The 16987-nt window shown below is 30.2% G+C and overlaps 2 protein-coding genes across 3 annotated transcripts in view; both read right to left on the bottom strand.

Annotated features, from left to right (window-relative positions):
* Window positions 1-591: 591 nt before the first annotated feature.
* On the bottom strand, window positions 592-4496 carry LOC117180001. Its single transcript, XM_033372272.1, has 3 exons — window positions 4320-4496; window positions 4069-4221; window positions 592-1150 (listed from the first exon to the last, which is right to left on the bottom strand). The coding sequence occupies exons 1-3, from the start codon at window positions 4332-4334 to the stop codon at window positions 827-829; spliced, it is 492 nt and encodes a 163-aa protein (XP_033228163.1). The 5' UTR covers window positions 4335-4496; the 3' UTR covers window positions 592-826.
* Window positions 4497-9900: 5404 nt separating this feature from the next.
* The window catches only part of LOC117179371, a 37032-nt gene continuing 29945 nt past the window's right edge, over window positions 9901-16987 (bottom strand). For both annotated transcript variants that reach the window (XM_033371090.1, XM_033371088.1), the window contains exon 9: window positions 9901-15497. In XM_033371090.1, the coding sequence (XP_033226981.1) occupies window positions 14598-15497 (900 nt within the window). In that variant the 3' untranslated portion in view covers window positions 9901-14597. The remainder of the gene's footprint in view (window positions 15498-16987) is intronic.

Genomic DNA, 16987 nt, shown 5'->3' on the forward strand with positions numbered 1-16987 from the left:
TACAATGTAGGTCAAATTTATGTCAAATAATTTAAATTTCAATCAAAGCATAATTTTTTATTTTTAACATTTTTATGGAGTTTGAAGAGAGGGTTTTTAATGATTTTAAATTGTTTTTGGAAGAGGGATATTTTGTTATTTTTGAAACTTATAATCTTGGAGGAAATGAAATTTTGGTTATTTTTTCTGAATTTAAATATGCGATTTTTTCTTCTGGCATTATTATTGAGTTAAAGGGTTGAATTTTTAAAAAATCTTTTTGCTGCATTGGAAGAAGAACCTTTTCTATTAAAAAATTTTTTTCGGGTTGAAAGAGAGCAAATTTTGTTTCTTTTTTCTGAATAGAAATAGGTCATTTTTTTCTTTTGAACATTTAGGTGAATGATTTTAACTTTTTTTTATTTTTTACTGGATTAGGAGATTTAAAAATTTTAAATATTATAATTATATTATAATTTGAATACAACAATTTTAGAGCTTCAATTTAAAAAGTTTCAGAGTAAAAATAGTTCTACTTTGAGTGCTTTCATTTGAAGTTCAGTTTTGATTACAGCAAATAAAAAAATTGTCAGCCTTAAGAGTTCGAATTTTTTAATTTCAATGACCGTGAACATTTTTCGCGAACTGGAAAAATCCGGGAAATTGTTTTCCTCAACTAAAATGGGGCCACCCTGGTTGATTGTCAATTTCATCAAAGAAAGGATAATATTTGTGTGAGTTTTAAAAATTTTCATGTTTAATCAAAATCTTTTAATGATCTAAAAAAGTTTCTTGAAAATTCACTACTAGAAAATAAAATATGTGCGAGATATTTGTTTTAAAACAATCACTCTCCTACAGCGTTACTTTGATTTTCTTCACTTTGAATTTCTTCCATTTGACTTTCTTCACTTTCAATTTCTTCACTTTGAATTTCTCCACTTTGATGAGATCTTCCATCTTCATTCTGTGCTTTTTCTGAATGATTGTCAATTGGATATTCAAATGTTGACACAAAAGCTCTTGGGGGGCTTGGTAAATTTATTTCTATGTCTGGAGGAAGTGGTTCAATTGTGGCAATAATTGGTTCCTGAACTTGTCCATTCGTTGAACTGGGACAAATTTTCCGAGGTATTTGTCGTAACTGACGTATCGTTAGGCCGATCGAACACTACAATCAACATTGAATTAAAAATTAACTGGGCGTGGGCTATTCGGCCCTGCCATGCTCATATCATTTTTAATTTTTATTTTAAGATTATTTTTGCATTTTTTTAAGAAATGGAAGCAAACTAAAACTGACTAAACAATAATTTAATCAGAAAAAAGGTTAATACCGTAAAACGGGGCCCGGGTTGCTACAAAATAATTATATAAGGGGAATGGAAAGATCTTGCGTAAGATTTTTTTTTTACTAGAAATGAATTTTTAACCAAATTCTTGATCCAACAACCAAACACGAATTTTCAAGTTAACAAAATTATTTCAAATAAAAAAAATGTTCTACAAAATAGTTAAACTATTAACCAAATATATGAATTTTCGACCAAAGATTTTATGTTTCAACTTAACACGGTAAATTTTGAACCAAAAATCAGATAATTAAATTTCCAGTTAAAACAATTCATTTTCAACCAAGGAAAAGGATATTTTTGGCAAAGTCTTTAAATTTGCACCCAAAGAGAAGCTTCGATCAATAAAAATGAATTCTTAACGAAAACTGTAATGGTTGAAATTTACAAATTTTGAAGTCAAAAAGGGGAATTTCAAACAAAACTGTTAAATTTTTAAACAAGAAAGATTTTTCAGTCAAGAAAAAAAAAAATCTTATCCAAAATGTTGAGCTTTTTAGTCAAAAAAAGAAGAAACTTCCGGCATAAAAGTTGAGTTTTCAACCCAAAAATATGAATTTTTAACAAAAAAGTTTCAACCCAAAGTTATTATTTTTATACCAAAATAATTGCATTATTCTACCTAAAAACTACGACTTTTCATCATTGTAAATGAATTTTTATCTAAAAAAGATCAATTATCAAGCAAGAAAGGAATAGTTACATTTGCAGTTAAAAACATTAATTTTCAACTAAAAAATAAAAAGAATTTTCAACCAAGGAAAGAAATTTTCAATCAAAATGTTAAAGAAATGAATTTTTAACTAAAAGGTTGAACTTACAACCTAAAGTTATGAATGTTCAACCCAAAGTTATGATTTTTCTACCAAAATAATTGCATTATTCTACCCAAAAAATACGACTTTTCATCAATTTAAATGAATTTTTATCTAAAAAGGATAAATTATTGAACAAGAATGGAATAGTTACATTTACAGTTAAAAACATTAATTTTCTTCTAAAAATAAAAAGAATTTTCAATCAAAGAAAGAATTTTACAATCAAAATGTTAAAGAAATGATTTTTTAACTAAAATTATGAATCTTCAATCAAAAATAGTGAATTTCAACCCAAAATATGAATTTTCTACAAAAAAGTCAAATTTTCAACAAAACACATGAATTTTTATCTAAAAAAGATAAATCTTCAAACCTAAATATAATAATTAAATTTTCAACAAAATATTAAAATCTGCAAACAAACAAATGAATTTTTAATCAAAATATAAAGTTTTAACCAATGTGATTATTTTACTACAAAAAAGACGAATTTTATACAAAATATTGGAATTTTTACCTAAAAATTTCAACTTAAAATAATTAAATTTCAAAAAATGGAACAGTTACATTTTTAGTTGAAAAGACAATTTTCAACAATTTTTAAAATTAATTTTTACAAAAAAATTGATTTTCAACCATGCAGATTAATTTGTTACCAACAAAGATTTATTTTTAACAAAATACATGCATTTTCAACCAAATATTTGAATTTTTAAAGAAACTGTTAATTTAATAGTTAAATTTTCTACCAAAAGAAAACAATTTTTAACCAAAAAGTTTAATTTTCAGCTGAAGAAGCTAAATTTTTAACCAAACCTGCAATAGTTAAATTTTCAGTAAAAAATATCTAAATTTTCAACAACAGAAAAATTTCAAAAAAATAGTCGTATTTGATAAAAAAAGGTATTTTACCTACAATAATAAATCCTCAACTAAAGAAAAATTAATTTTTAACCAAGCCGTTCCACTTTGAAAAAAATGGATTTTTCAACCTTAAACGAATTCTCAATGAAAAATGTAATAGTTAATATTTCAACCCAAAAGTAAAAAAATGTCAACAATACAGTAGAATTTTCAACTAAAAAGAATAACTTTTTGTGATTTTGCAACGAACTAGTGAAATTAACTTCAACGTTAGCTTAACGAAAATGCCTTGACCTGTAGCAACCCTGCGGGGATAAGCGGGGCACGGTTGGGTAACCAAATTGCTCTTTTTTTTCTAGATAAATATCCGAAAAATTTTCGATTGTTTTCCGTAAAATGAATGTCAAAATTTATTGGAAATTTTTTATTTTGGTTATTCATGTCACCTATCATATTGTACATCATCTTAAAAAATTAATAATAATTTTAAGCAAGCTAAAATACTTTATTTTAGCTGTAAAATGATTCTTATAAAAAGTTTCAAGTTTGTAGGAGAAAGCAGAGCATTATGAGAAATTAAAATAACTAAATTAGATCGTTCCGTTCGATTAAATACTTCATGCTTTCACTGAAGATAAACACGCTTTTTTATCTTGTTACTCATGATATTTGTTTAAATTACATTAGAATAATGATATAGGCTTTTCATTTATGATATTTTGCAATTTGATATTATTGGAAAGCTATTTTTGCATTTTTATTGAAAGTGAACCTGAGAAGTAAGGACGGACATTTTTTTAACTAAAATAATCACTTATCGCTAAATTAAATATTTTAGTTTCAGAATAGAGAAGAGGAATTAAACATTATACATTTAAAGAATTCACATCTCATTGTAATTCCCTCCGGTAATATACTCAGAATCCCCTAAAAAATGTCCCGTTTAACCCCGTCTCACAGTACTATAATTACTTTTTAAAAATGACCAAAACATCATGTGAAATTTATTCTTTCAATTTTCGGCTCAAATTCTTTCGTTCATTAATTATACTCACAGTGAATATTTGTCCCGATTGTCGAACTAGGTAAAGGCATACAGGATTTACACTGATTATCATTAATTCGAGTAGACTAAAAAGAGCTGTTAAAGTGACCAGAACTCCAGTAAGTGTTACAAGCAAAAACATCTCTACCGCTCCCGTTATTACCTAAAAGTAATTAAAATTAATGGAAAATTAATCTTACTCATTTTAAATTAATTTTTAAAAAAATGTTTTCAATATCAAACACAACAAAGAACTCTTACCTGAATGAGAGTCATTTTGGAAATTGGTCCTGCCTAATATATTCCAGTTTCTCTTTTTTCCCATATCGAATTAAGAAAATTAATGTCGTAACATCACGTAAATCAATAATTTTCGGCAATATTTTCTTGAAAATAAAATCAACTTATTTAACTGTCAACGTCTTTTTGATTAAATGAATTGACGTAATAGAATTCCACGATCGTCTTTTTTTGCTTCGAAAATTAAGAAAAATTAACAAGAGGGTGTCTACTCAAATCATGAAAAAAATGTCCTGACAATCCCCGGTTTTTCCGGTATAATTTTTCATAATTCGAAGCCATTAAAATATTTGCACATTTTTAAAACAATCGACTTGGTATATTTATACAGTTTTGCAAGTTTATTATAAAAAATGTTGTTTTTTTTTCGTTTCTAGGGATTCAATTAATATACATATTAATTTTTTTATAGGCCTAATTATTTATTAATAATTTATTATGGATATTTATATTTTTAATTAATTATATTAAGCTCTCTTGTTTATTTGGAAATTCATGAGTTTGGTTGGAAATTAACGTTTTTAAGTAAAAATGTAATTTCCATTTTCAGTTGAAAATTCTTTTTTCTTAATTAAAAATTCAACTATTTGGTTGAATGTTTTTCTTCTTTGATTAGAAATTTTAGTATTTCATTAAAAATTCATGTATCTTAAACCTAAATCTGTTAATGAAATCCTTAAATAATAATAAGAACATAATTAATCATTTCCTGAATTTGTCCTTCAATTCTTTGAATTTAAATAAAAATGCAAACGAATTTTTTTTATGCTTAAAATTCACTACATATTTAGGTAAAAGTAATGTAGAGCCTAATAAATTCAATTTACAACGGAAGGTCAGAATGGTTTTTTTTTCGATTTCTACTTTTTGTAAAGAAAGATCATAGCCACAACGTAAAGTTGTGAAATTCCTAGAATCCAATATTTGGCCAGTTTTGAGGACAACGGCTTTAAACAAAATTTTTGGCTAGCTTATGGACTTGAAAAAGTCGTCTCCGAGGTGGTCGAGTATCTCAGCGTTTTAGAGCGCACGGTATATGTGCGTAGTCACCACGACATCGATTCTCGATCAAGACATTGAAAAAAAAATGTAAATCAGGTGTGTTTTCTTATGGGCATGGACATAGGAAACAAGGGACTAGGCATGCCATTGCGGGGGTGATGCAATGAGGGGGGACGTCCTCCATCTTTTAATGTCCCGCGACAAACATGGCAGCGCCCTCATGTTTATATTTTCATGCACAGTTTGTCGGCAAAAATGCTCGTGCGCATAATCAAATGGCATATCGTAAGATGGCGACTCTCCCCACTCATGGAATTCTCCCCCCTCCCGTGGAATCAACCCCGCCCACCCAAATTAGGATGGCATGCCTAGTCCCGTGTTTCCTATGTCCATGCTTATGAGGGATTTAAGAAAAGCCTGCCTATGTGCCAAATCATTCGATGTGTAAGATTTTGCTTGGTCTCCTTCCACGAAAATTATCATCTTGGCTGTTGGGACTGTGAATTCTAGTTTTAATGTTTTCTACCATATTTTTCTTATTGTGATTCGTAAGATTTTATTCGTAAAAAATATATTTGCAAAATTATTGACTATATTCTCATTTTTAAATATTCATCTACTTGATAAAAATTGTATGTAGTATTTAAAATATAATTGTTTGAAATATATTCTTATTTTATATTTTCTTCATCAATTTTAAATAAATGGCCAAATTGAATGTAATTGATCTACAAAATACATGAATTCTCAACCAAATAGTTGAATAGTTAACTAAAAATTATCAGTTTTCAACCAAAAATGGAATCGTTCAATTTTTAGTTTAAAAATTAATTTTCAACCAAACTGATACATTTTGAATTAAAATGATGAATCCTAAAACTGGAATAGTTGAATTTTAAACAACAAAAAAAATTTTCAACTAAAATGACAAATATCTAACTGAAATAATGAAACTTTCATGTAAAAAGATTAATTTTAGAAAAAAGAATTTTCGACTAAAAACATAATTTTTCAACCAAACATAGAAATATTACATTTTTAGTTAAAAAAAGGATTGTTAGATCAAAGCGATCATTTTTAACTAAACTTATGGAGTATTCAACTGACACAGTTACATTTTCAGTTAAGAAATTAATTTCAAACTAAAAAATAATAATTTTTAACAAAATAGTTAAGTACAGTAATGAAGAAAATTTGAAGAATTGAATTTGAAGAAACAAATGAAGAATTATTTTCAATCAATTTCATATTGAAATTTAATAAAAATTCGGTAAGTTCTTTACATTTCCAGGTATTAAAAAAATGAAACTTGAATCCTACCTTTCTCGAAGGGCCTCAGTGGATTCATTAAGGGGGAATTGTGCAAGAACTTGCTCTGTCTCACAGTTTAGGTAGATTTCGTGCCCTCATAGTTACATCGGTTGGATTCAGAGAAACCTCTATTTTCTTTGCGTTTTGCTTCAGTTCAATTTTCAACTAAAAAACATGAATTTTCCACTAAAATTATGAATCTGTAACTAAAATACTTAAATTTTTAAACAAGAAGGTTAATATTCAATCAATAAGATGAATATCTGCCCAAAAGGACCAATTTTCCACAAAAATGACAATAAAATAGTTAAATTTCAACTGGAAAAGTTAAATTTTCATTTTTCAACCAAAGAGCTGAATTTTCAATTCAAATGATGAATCATGAACAGAAAAAAATTTTGTTTAACAAAATAGTTTAATTTTTAACAAATCAATTAAATTTTAATTTAAAAAAAATAATTATGAACGATAAATGTAGTTTGATGTTTCAACCAAAAAAGATTTTAATTCTGAAAAAAACAGTTGATTTCAAGCAAAAAGATTAATTCTCTAACAAAAAGAACGAATTTACAACAAACTACAAGAATTATCATCCAGATGCTTGAATTTTTAACTAAAAACGATTAATTTTTCATTCGAAGTAGAATAGTTCTTCCCTTCCTCACCGAGTAAGTCACGCTTACCCCGAAATGGATATGGTTTAATAATAAAATAATACTTCAATTTTAATATTTAATTTCAAACCAAACATTTCAACAAAATAGTTAATAAGATCTACTTTTATAAATCAAAAATCATGCCATTCAATATTGTATGACGTATGAAAAAGAAAGCACGTGCTTGAAAAAATTCCCTGCCATTTCCACGGGTTTTTCAGGTAAACACAAATTCCCTGATAATTCCAGGTTTTACGGGTAGCGTGGACATCCTGAACTAAAACCATTTTCAGGGTGGCGATTCGACGGGCGATATCAAATTCCCGGGCATTGCCCAATTTTTCCCGGTCAAGTTTCTTAATTTTCGCGGTCAACTAAAAGTAACATATTCATATTTTCCGCAAAACTCAAACATTTCTTTTAATTTATGATGTTCACTTTAAACATCCTTCAACACAACAGAAAAAAAAGTGCAAAATAAATGATTTGTAAAATAAAATTATGAATCTTCAATTGGAATAATTGAATTTTAAACCAAAAAGATGATTTTTAAACTAAAATGATGAATATTTAACTAGAATACTTAACTTTTCAACAAAAGAGATGAACTTTTAAACAATAAGATTAATTTTCAAACAAAAAAATATGCTTCAAACAAAAAGAATAAGTTTCTACCAACAAATACAATATTTCAACAAAATACATGAATTTTTAACGAAATTTTTAAATTTCTAATTAAAGGAGACAAATATTCAAGCAAATAGTTGAATTTTAAACTGAGGAAAAATAATTTTAAGCTAAAAATGGATATTACTTTTTTAGTTAAAAACATTAATTTCCAACCAAACTCTTGGACTTTCAAATAAAGTATGAATCTTTAACCGAATTAGTTGAATTTTAAACCAAAAAGATGGGCTTTCAACTAAGTAGTTTACAAATAGATTAATTTTCAATTAAAAAAATATCAATTTTCAACCAAATACTTGAATTTACTAAAAAAAACTAAATTTACAATAAAAAAAATAGAATAGTCAAATTTTCCGTTACAAATTGAATCTAAACAATTTTTTAAAATGAATTTTCAGCAAAATAGATAAATTTTCTACTGGAATAGTTACATTTTTAGTTAAAAAAATGATTTTCAACAAAGTCGCTACATTTTCAAAAAGAGATAAATGTTCAATGAAAAAGATGAAAATTAATTTTGATAAAATAGTTCAACTTTTAACCGCAAGCAGTTACACTTTTAATTAAAGAGATAAATGTGCAACGAATGTAACAAAATGGTTCAAACATATCATCGTAACTTTTTTCCCAGGTGCGTAGGCTTTGGACCCACTCCTTCGGCTTGCGGGTTCGATTCCCGCCTCGCACTCTGGAAGAGTCTCGGTGGCCCATGCGGTGAACACTAGCCTAGCAAGGGAGTTGTTCATCTCCGGAGAGTCGTGGGACCGGTACCTCTAGAGAAAAAGGTTTTCTCTAAGTACTTAAGGCTGTTGCTCTTGGTGGTTCGGAACCCACCTTAAACTGTAGGTCCCCCTTCCACCACCAAGTAAGTGTGTAGAGGGTGTGTAAAGGAATACAGAAGGTGTAAGAAAAATGTAAACCCTTAGGGGACACATTAGAAGCTTCCATCTTATATGTAACAAAATTTTCTATAAAAACTCTTAACTTGAAATACTTTATATACTTTTTTAATTTGGAAGGGGCAACTTTTAAATTGTGACGAATTCTGACATGGAACAGGGATTTTCAAACTCCGTTCTTCTTAATCTGAATTATAATTCTTTAAAAACTCCCCGTTTCATGTAAAAAAACTCCATGTTCCAAGTAAAATTATATTTCTTTATGGAAACTACATGTCCTCAAATAAAAACAATCATTATTTCCTTTTCAAGTCAGGATAAAAGGTGATAAATCAATTTTTTGACAAAAGAGAAAAAATGATTGTTTCTGTACATTTTGAATATCACCAATTCAGTGAAAAAAATCTCATAGAGCATAAATTGCAAAATGTTTTCTCATAATAGACAAAAAATAAAAATTCTTTCTCTAATAAAGTATAGATAAAAATGTACAACTCAAAGAACGGTACATTCTTTAAATAAAGTGATAAGCTCTCTTTTTAATTAATAGAAAGTCGGTCATTTCTCGGGTTTACGCAGCAAAATTGTTAAATTCTCTAGATTGAAAATAATTACCAACTAATATCAACAAAAATAAGCCCAGTGGGCACGATTGTCTCAAGACGTTTTTAGAACGTTCTGTCAGGCCGAAAAACGTTATAAAAACATACATGGTTCCAAAAACGCTTTTAGGACGCATTTGGAATATTAGACGTTTTTTGGCCCGACTTTAAACATTTTTTTTTAAATTTCTAAAAACGTCTTTTAAAACCTTACGCCTTGAAAACGTCTTTAAATTTCGTGCCCGCCGGTAGTACTCTTGAATTCCCAGTTTTTTAATTAAAATCCCGGTCAAGTCGCCACTCTGATTTTTTAGGGTTTCATAAAACTAATAAAATATAGAACTATAAAATAGAGTTGACGAAATAAAGTTCTCTGATTGATCTATTTTCTAAATTTTATTCCTTCAATCTTATGCAAAACAATCTGTTCGATACTTTAATACATTTTCTAATCAGTTTTCGTGAAGCATTTGAGAAGAGCCGATTAAAAAATTATCTCGAATTCCAACATGATTAGATTTCCCAGATCGTAGACTATTGTTTAAAAATAGAAAAATATGAAAAGTTGACTGGATGTCTTTTTACGCCTCAATTATGAAGATACGAAGAATATTGACTGCAGTTAGAATTCCTTCAATAAACGAAGCTTTTGACTCCCAGTTTATTTGATACAGGCAGCAAAAAAATTCTTATTTCTAAAAGTGCTTGATAATATTCTTGCACATACATTGTCAGTACAATTCGAAGAAAGACACGATCAAGGGAACATGAAATATTGAGAAAAAAGTAAAATAAAAATCATCAAATAAGAACTGTCCCATTCGCACTTCTTTTAGAGATTCCAAGAAGTTTTCCAATTTTTACCGAGATCGCAATGAGTTACAAATATACTGCCAAACGAAAAAAAAAAGAAATTAAGAAAACAGCTAAAAATTTCGTGAAGCCGCTTCTAGTTATCACACAGATAGTTTGGCAAAGATATTCACGCACATAAATCCATCTAGGTGTAGTGAATCAAACATTAGTCGAAGAATTTTTGAAACTGCGAGATTTCAAAGGTGCCTCTTTTCATAAAATTCTATTAAATTTATATACACGATTTTGTCTATTTGCGTGATCAACATTCACAATGCTTCGCCTTTTTTTCATTATAAGAACTACAAGAATTCTCGAAAGCTTAGCTTAAACATTTGCTCTCACATTTTTTGGACAACAATCAATTTCATTTGCAATTTGAATCTTTCAATTCAACTGACAGTTTGAATTTTCTAGGACTTATTCTGGAATGTTGAAATATTTGACCGAAAATTCTTAGTTAAAATTGAATTTCGGATAATTGGATGAGCCGAGTTGAATAAAACTTAGGAAAATAAATATCAATAAACTGCTTTTATTTACTTGAAAATGAACTGCTAATCGATTGATAACAATAACTGACGTCTAATATGTCGATAAATTAATAGCGAGGAAACGGAAATGTACGGGACACGATTGATTACAAGTCTTTTCGTTTCAAGGTTTGATTAAAGCGCCATCAAACTTTCCATTTCTCTCGCACTCACGAACGTACAATCACAAATTACATGATCCCAATGCACTCATAAAGTACATAACTATGTATATATAACGTATTTATAGCTTAAAAAAAAGGAATATTTACATACGATACTGGCAGTAGTTCTTTTCCTCCTGATTTCGCTTACATCTGCTTATTTATTAGAACAGAAGGCATGCTTAGCAAAAAACAAACGCATCTTCAGTCCCTTACATTCATACGATGATTTTCCATTTTCCATTCTTGTAAAAAACAGAATTTTAAAATGTGAATTTTTAAAGTAATTGTCACTAAAAAAAAAATGTTTTCTTGAAGATTCATTTTTACAATTTGTAAAAACAAAAAGGCCACAGCCGGAGTATTTTAGTTCAATTTTCAAAAGTTCATAAATTAATATTTAAAACTTAAATTTCTAAAAAGAAATCGACTCATAGAATGATTCCTCAAGCAGAGAAATCCTCACTGCAACAAAAAATACTAAAAAAATAATTTGGACAAGTGAAATTAAAATAGCGAACCGTTTGCTATCATCTTTCGAACGCGTGATTTGTTAAATTGGCAGTGTCCACTCCATGGTTTCACCAAAAGTTTATCTAAAGTTCCTTCAAAGGAAAAACAATCTATACTACCTAAAGTGTGATACGGGTGGTGCAAAATTACAACATTTTTATCACTACGCGATAAAAATAGGCCTCATCAAATCAAAAACGATCTGAAATAAGAGTCTATAATTTCGGGTTTTCTGCCTATTTTTGTGTTGTTAGATCGCGTAATTATAATATCTTTAAATGTGATATCACTACGCACTAATAATTAGTTCACCGAAGTAATTACATTTTTCGAAAAAATTGGGTTTTTGAAAACAGAGTTCGAAAATTGGAAAGTAATTTAAATGGTTTTTGGAACTTTAATTTCTGGAACTCTGTTTACAAAATCAAAGAAAGAACTTATACAACTGGACGCGCCGTATCACAATAATTGCCTTGTTTAAAGAACTACAAAATTGATTTTTCTAACGATGCTGAACTCCCCGTACCACATTAATAGAATGCGAACACAATTAGCTTTTTATTAAACTAATTAAATATTCTTAGGGGTACCACTTCGTAGGTACATTTCGTCCATGCATTCCAACTAATTTTCCCCATCCAATTAAAAATTCACCGATTCAATTTAGAGTAATAGTAAAAATACACGTATCAAAGGATAGACGAGAGATCTATTCAAATTCATCTACTAAGCTCCTTTACCTTCATCCCTCTTGTAAAACCCTTCGTATTATTTAATATTGTACAATGCAGACCTTATTCTTCAGTATTTTACTCTCCTCAATTACATTTAAAAATGCACTTCAAAGAACAAAGTCGAATAAAAGATTCGAGAAGTTTCCCTTTCTTTCAGAAGAGCAAATTCGTCACGCTGGCGATTATTGATTCTTAGACGGAGAATTCAAAGATTTCTTTTTTATCGCATTACTTTGTACGTTAAATGTCGTTATAGTCGATTTATTTATGGATTTTGCTACACTTTTAGTATAGGGTGATCATAATCGAAAACTAAATGAGCATTATCACACAAATCTAGGGGGAAAAATGTTATCTTTCTAGTTGCATTTAATTCTATGAAAGTTTGTCATTCCCACTGCGGTTTTGATTTCAAACGAATCAAGTAGGTTTGTAAGTAGTACTTAGGTTTAGTCTTGTATTGTAGTGAGCGATGATGCTGCCAGTTTCATCTTCTCAAAGTTATTTTAATTCATTCATTTCTTACGTATGAGGTTTTACAAAGTTTTATCATATAAAACATGTATAAGTTTAAATTTTTTCATTCGATTATCTTAGCTAGGATATAAAATTTAAGCGGTTCCAAACCTTAAAGTTTTGATATTTAACCGCTTTGAATTCTTGAGTATTTAAAGTAACAAAATAGTTAAGTAGCAGCGGTAGAAGAAAGAAAATCAATTTTTTTTTATTCCGATGGGAAGGTTTCTCAAAATCCGCGAAAAAATATATTTAAAAGTTGAAAATTAACATAATGCGGAACGCTTTCTATAAATTTGCAAAAGCAAAATTTAAAAATAATCCTAATTAAAAATAAATTGTTCACTTCGAAAAATTCTACAAACAGGTTTTTTTTCTTCCATTTTTCGATATTTTGTACCATTTTTTTTGGGGTGATTCCAAAAATATTTTCCATTTTGAACTTCTTCGATATCTCATACATATTTTCAGACAAACAGTCGCCATTTTGTTAATTTTCAACTTGCTTTCTTAACAATTTAGCCCAAATTTAGCTGCTAGTAAAAATTGAACTGTATCTTATATTTCAAGTTCTTCCATTTTTTTAACTTTAGAAATAAATCAATTGCAGTTTAGAATTCTACACTTAATTTTATATCACTTTGTATTTCAACATTTTAAAAACTAAAATTAAAATAAGGAATCATTTAGATGCAAGGAAATACTTTTCTGTGTGAAAGCCCCCTTTTTCATAGGACTGCATTTCTAAACTAAATTCGAGCACCCTTTGTTCTGCAAGATTGAATAATCGACAAAACACGTTAAAAAATTAGTTACTACCATTTTTGTAACTATTCGAACCCTTGAGGCTACTTCAAAACCTGATAGTTTGATTTCCGCCATTCACACAATATAAAAATGTAATTCCGCGTCAAAATGGGTGTTTCCACACAGAAAAATATTCACCCTTTCAACTTTCCAGATTAATATTAACTTGAGAAGATGAAAATTCTGAAGCCGAGGATTAACTCTAAGATCGTATTGAAAAATAATCTTTTCTCATCTATGATTTCATTAATACTAGCCTCTACAATCTGTTAGTCAATTAGATCAATCGAAAGGAATCCTTTATCAATTCATTATTTTATTTTCCAGTAAATCTGATTCACGGCTTTGGGAACGAGACGCGCAATTTTGATAAAAATTTATCCGTACTTTTTGAGGTACTTTCAGGGGTACACTTCCAAATTGAACATTTACTGACAACTTCTGACAACAACTTTCACACGTGATTGTTTCTGTAGGAATAAATCTTCGATTGTACAATTCGTTGTTCTTCTCTTTCGAACGACATTAGTTAATACTGGACTCGAAATATAAACGTGGACGGCGCTCCTTGAATTCAAATTCAACACGTAACCGATTAATAAATCCATGATTTAGAATCTTAAGTACGGTAATCGATAAAGTGAAACAAAATTCAAGATCGAAATCCGTCGGCCAGCAACGAAATTACACTAGTCACTAAAGAAAAGTTGAATACATTCTCAAACAAACAAATTCTTCAGTTAATAATAAAAGCTCAAAAAACAAAAATCTAATAGAAAAAAATAAAGTTTCTCGCAAAAAAGTTTTACCGGTTGAGTGCATGTGAAATCGTTTGATCCGCACAATCAACTATTTTGTAAAGAGGAGGGTCAGTCGATCGGCTGGTTCGATGCCGAATGAAGAAAAGCTCCTGCTTTTGATGCTTTCTTTTTTTATAAACTTAGAAGATTAACTTTACCGTTAAGTATTGGGACCTTCCCACTCGATTAGATACTGCGTCTGGCCGTTGGGCCCTATTCGTTTCGCTTTGATGAAGAATTTTTCCCCGGAGGCTATTCTGTTCGCAGCTCCAAAATAAATATTCACCGACGATTTGAGATCATCGATCGATATGTCGGGAGCGTTCTGCTTCACTGGAGAACACTTTGGCAAGGAAGCAATGCTACCCTTCTTCTGCAGCTGAGTTTCTGGAGGAGGAACTTTCTCGTTGCTCTGTCTTTGCCTCAGTCTCCTTCCATTTAAAGCATAGTCAACGCAATTTCCAATTTGACTACTCGAGGAACCATTGAAGGAGCTTCTCAGGTTCCTGACAAACTCATTCTTAACGTCGCTATTTCGAGCTGGAATTATCGCGGCTGTTTTACTCGCGGTTTGCTGAAACTGTTGGGGTGGACGACCACGTCGGTGTTGTCTTCTGCGTTTCACTTGTCCATTTCTGTCGATGATGATGTCTTTTTCGGATAGTTGGCGTTTCGCTGGTCTCACGAGTGGTGGTTGTGATATAACGGGGGTTAAGGGGAGAGGTAAGGTGATGGGTGGCTGATTAAATGGGAGAGGAGTGCTGGAATTTTGGTTGATGGTGCAGGGCGTGCCGAGGAGTTCACTCAGATTTCGGAAGGGATTGTTTTTTCCCTCGAAATCTTTGGGAGGAGGAATGAAGGAGTCGAGGGTGCCTCGTGAGCTCGTTTCGTCGCCGCTGGTGTCGGCGGGAGTTGAAGGTGGCAGTGTTAACAAATCTCCTGAAACTGGTACCGAGATCTCGAGCATTCCGGAAGTTGTGGCTGGAGGCGTTGGAGGTCCGGAAACAGATGTCGGAGGAGTCGGTGGCAAATCTGATTCCTCGTTAGATCGAGATTTACTCTGAAACAAAAAAAGAAAAAAGCTCAAATGAAGATTTTTGTTTAAAAAAATATCAGAGTAAAATAGTTTATTATCAATATTTGGAGATGATCCAAAATTCTATCAATACAGGAGAAATAGGGTGATTTTTCACGAAAAAAAAGGAAAATTCCTGTATAGTTTTCAAAATAAAAAATCGAATACTTTAGAAAAAAATTAGTTTTATACTTGAAAACAAGAATTTTTAACAAAAGAGTTAACTTTCAACCAACAAAGATGATTTTTCAAACAAATAGTTGAATTGTCAGCCAAATAGTTTGCATTTACAACTAAATTGTTGCACTTTCAAGCAACAGACGATTTTTTAACAATAGAGTTGAATCTTTAACCAAACAGTTAAATTTGCGACCTACAAAGATGAATAATAAAAGCAAAAATAAAAAATTTTTAACAAATTTTTTATCAAGAAAAATTTTCCAGGTAAGAAAGAAAAAAATTCAACTAAATTGTTGAAGTTTCAAGCCGCAAATCGAATTTTCAACAAATATATGAATTTCCTACCTAATAATAGAATTGTCAACTAATAAAGAACAATTTTCAATCAAAATTCGAGTGGTTCAATTTTTCAGATTAGAAAATTAGTTTTCAACTGAGAAGATTAATTTTTTAACAACAAAAATTTCAACAAATACGTTAATTTTCTTCTAAAAAATATTCATCTCCAACCATAAATGGAATAATTTGTATAAATGCACTTTCTTAAAACTGTGCTTCGATATGCAGTTACTAGGATATCCGGGAACGTACTTTTAAAGATAAGTAATTCATAGCAATTGATTATAATTTTACGATAAAAAAAAAGAAATTTTGAACCGGGGGAGGGGGGAACTCTCTTTTTATTGTAAATTCAAAGATGTAGGCCTAAAATAAACACACACACACAAATGAGATATATATGTATATATACGTGTATGTGTATATGTGCTTATGAGTGACAGGAAGACCGAAAGGCGAATGCATCAACTTGCCATAAAGATAGGCTGGGCAAGACAGTACGCGTCCCGCATTCAGTATGTGATTGACTACATCACATCTGGCAGGAATTATACCGCCAAGGTTCGAAAGTTCGGGCGCGAACTCCGGACCCGTTATCACACACTTAACAAGTCAAAGCTGCTGACCATCAGGCAGCATATTGTTGAGAGAATACGTATACTATCTGACGCTAAGAGAAGTCTAGAGCGGAGGGAGAGGTGGGTCAGAGAAAATCAACAGTTTCTCTCTGACCCATCTCGACTCTTCCAAAACCCTCCAGTTACTGTCGAACAACCACCCAAACCAGAGGAGGTCGAAGTATTTTGGAGAAAAGTCTACGAAGTTCAGTATAGACTTGACGAAGACTCAGAAAGTATAAATAGCTTCAAGGAGTTATGTGTTGCCCTCATAACACCTGATAAAGAATGCCAACCCATCACTACCGAGGAGGTGAAAAAAGTATTAAGAGGGATGAA

Source organism: Belonocnema kinseyi, chromosome 9 (assembly GCF_010883055.1).
Source record: "Belonocnema kinseyi isolate 2016_QV_RU_SX_M_011 chromosome 9, B_treatae_v1, whole genome shotgun sequence".
NCBI lineage: Eukaryota > Metazoa > Arthropoda > Insecta > Hymenoptera > Cynipidae > Belonocnema > Belonocnema kinseyi.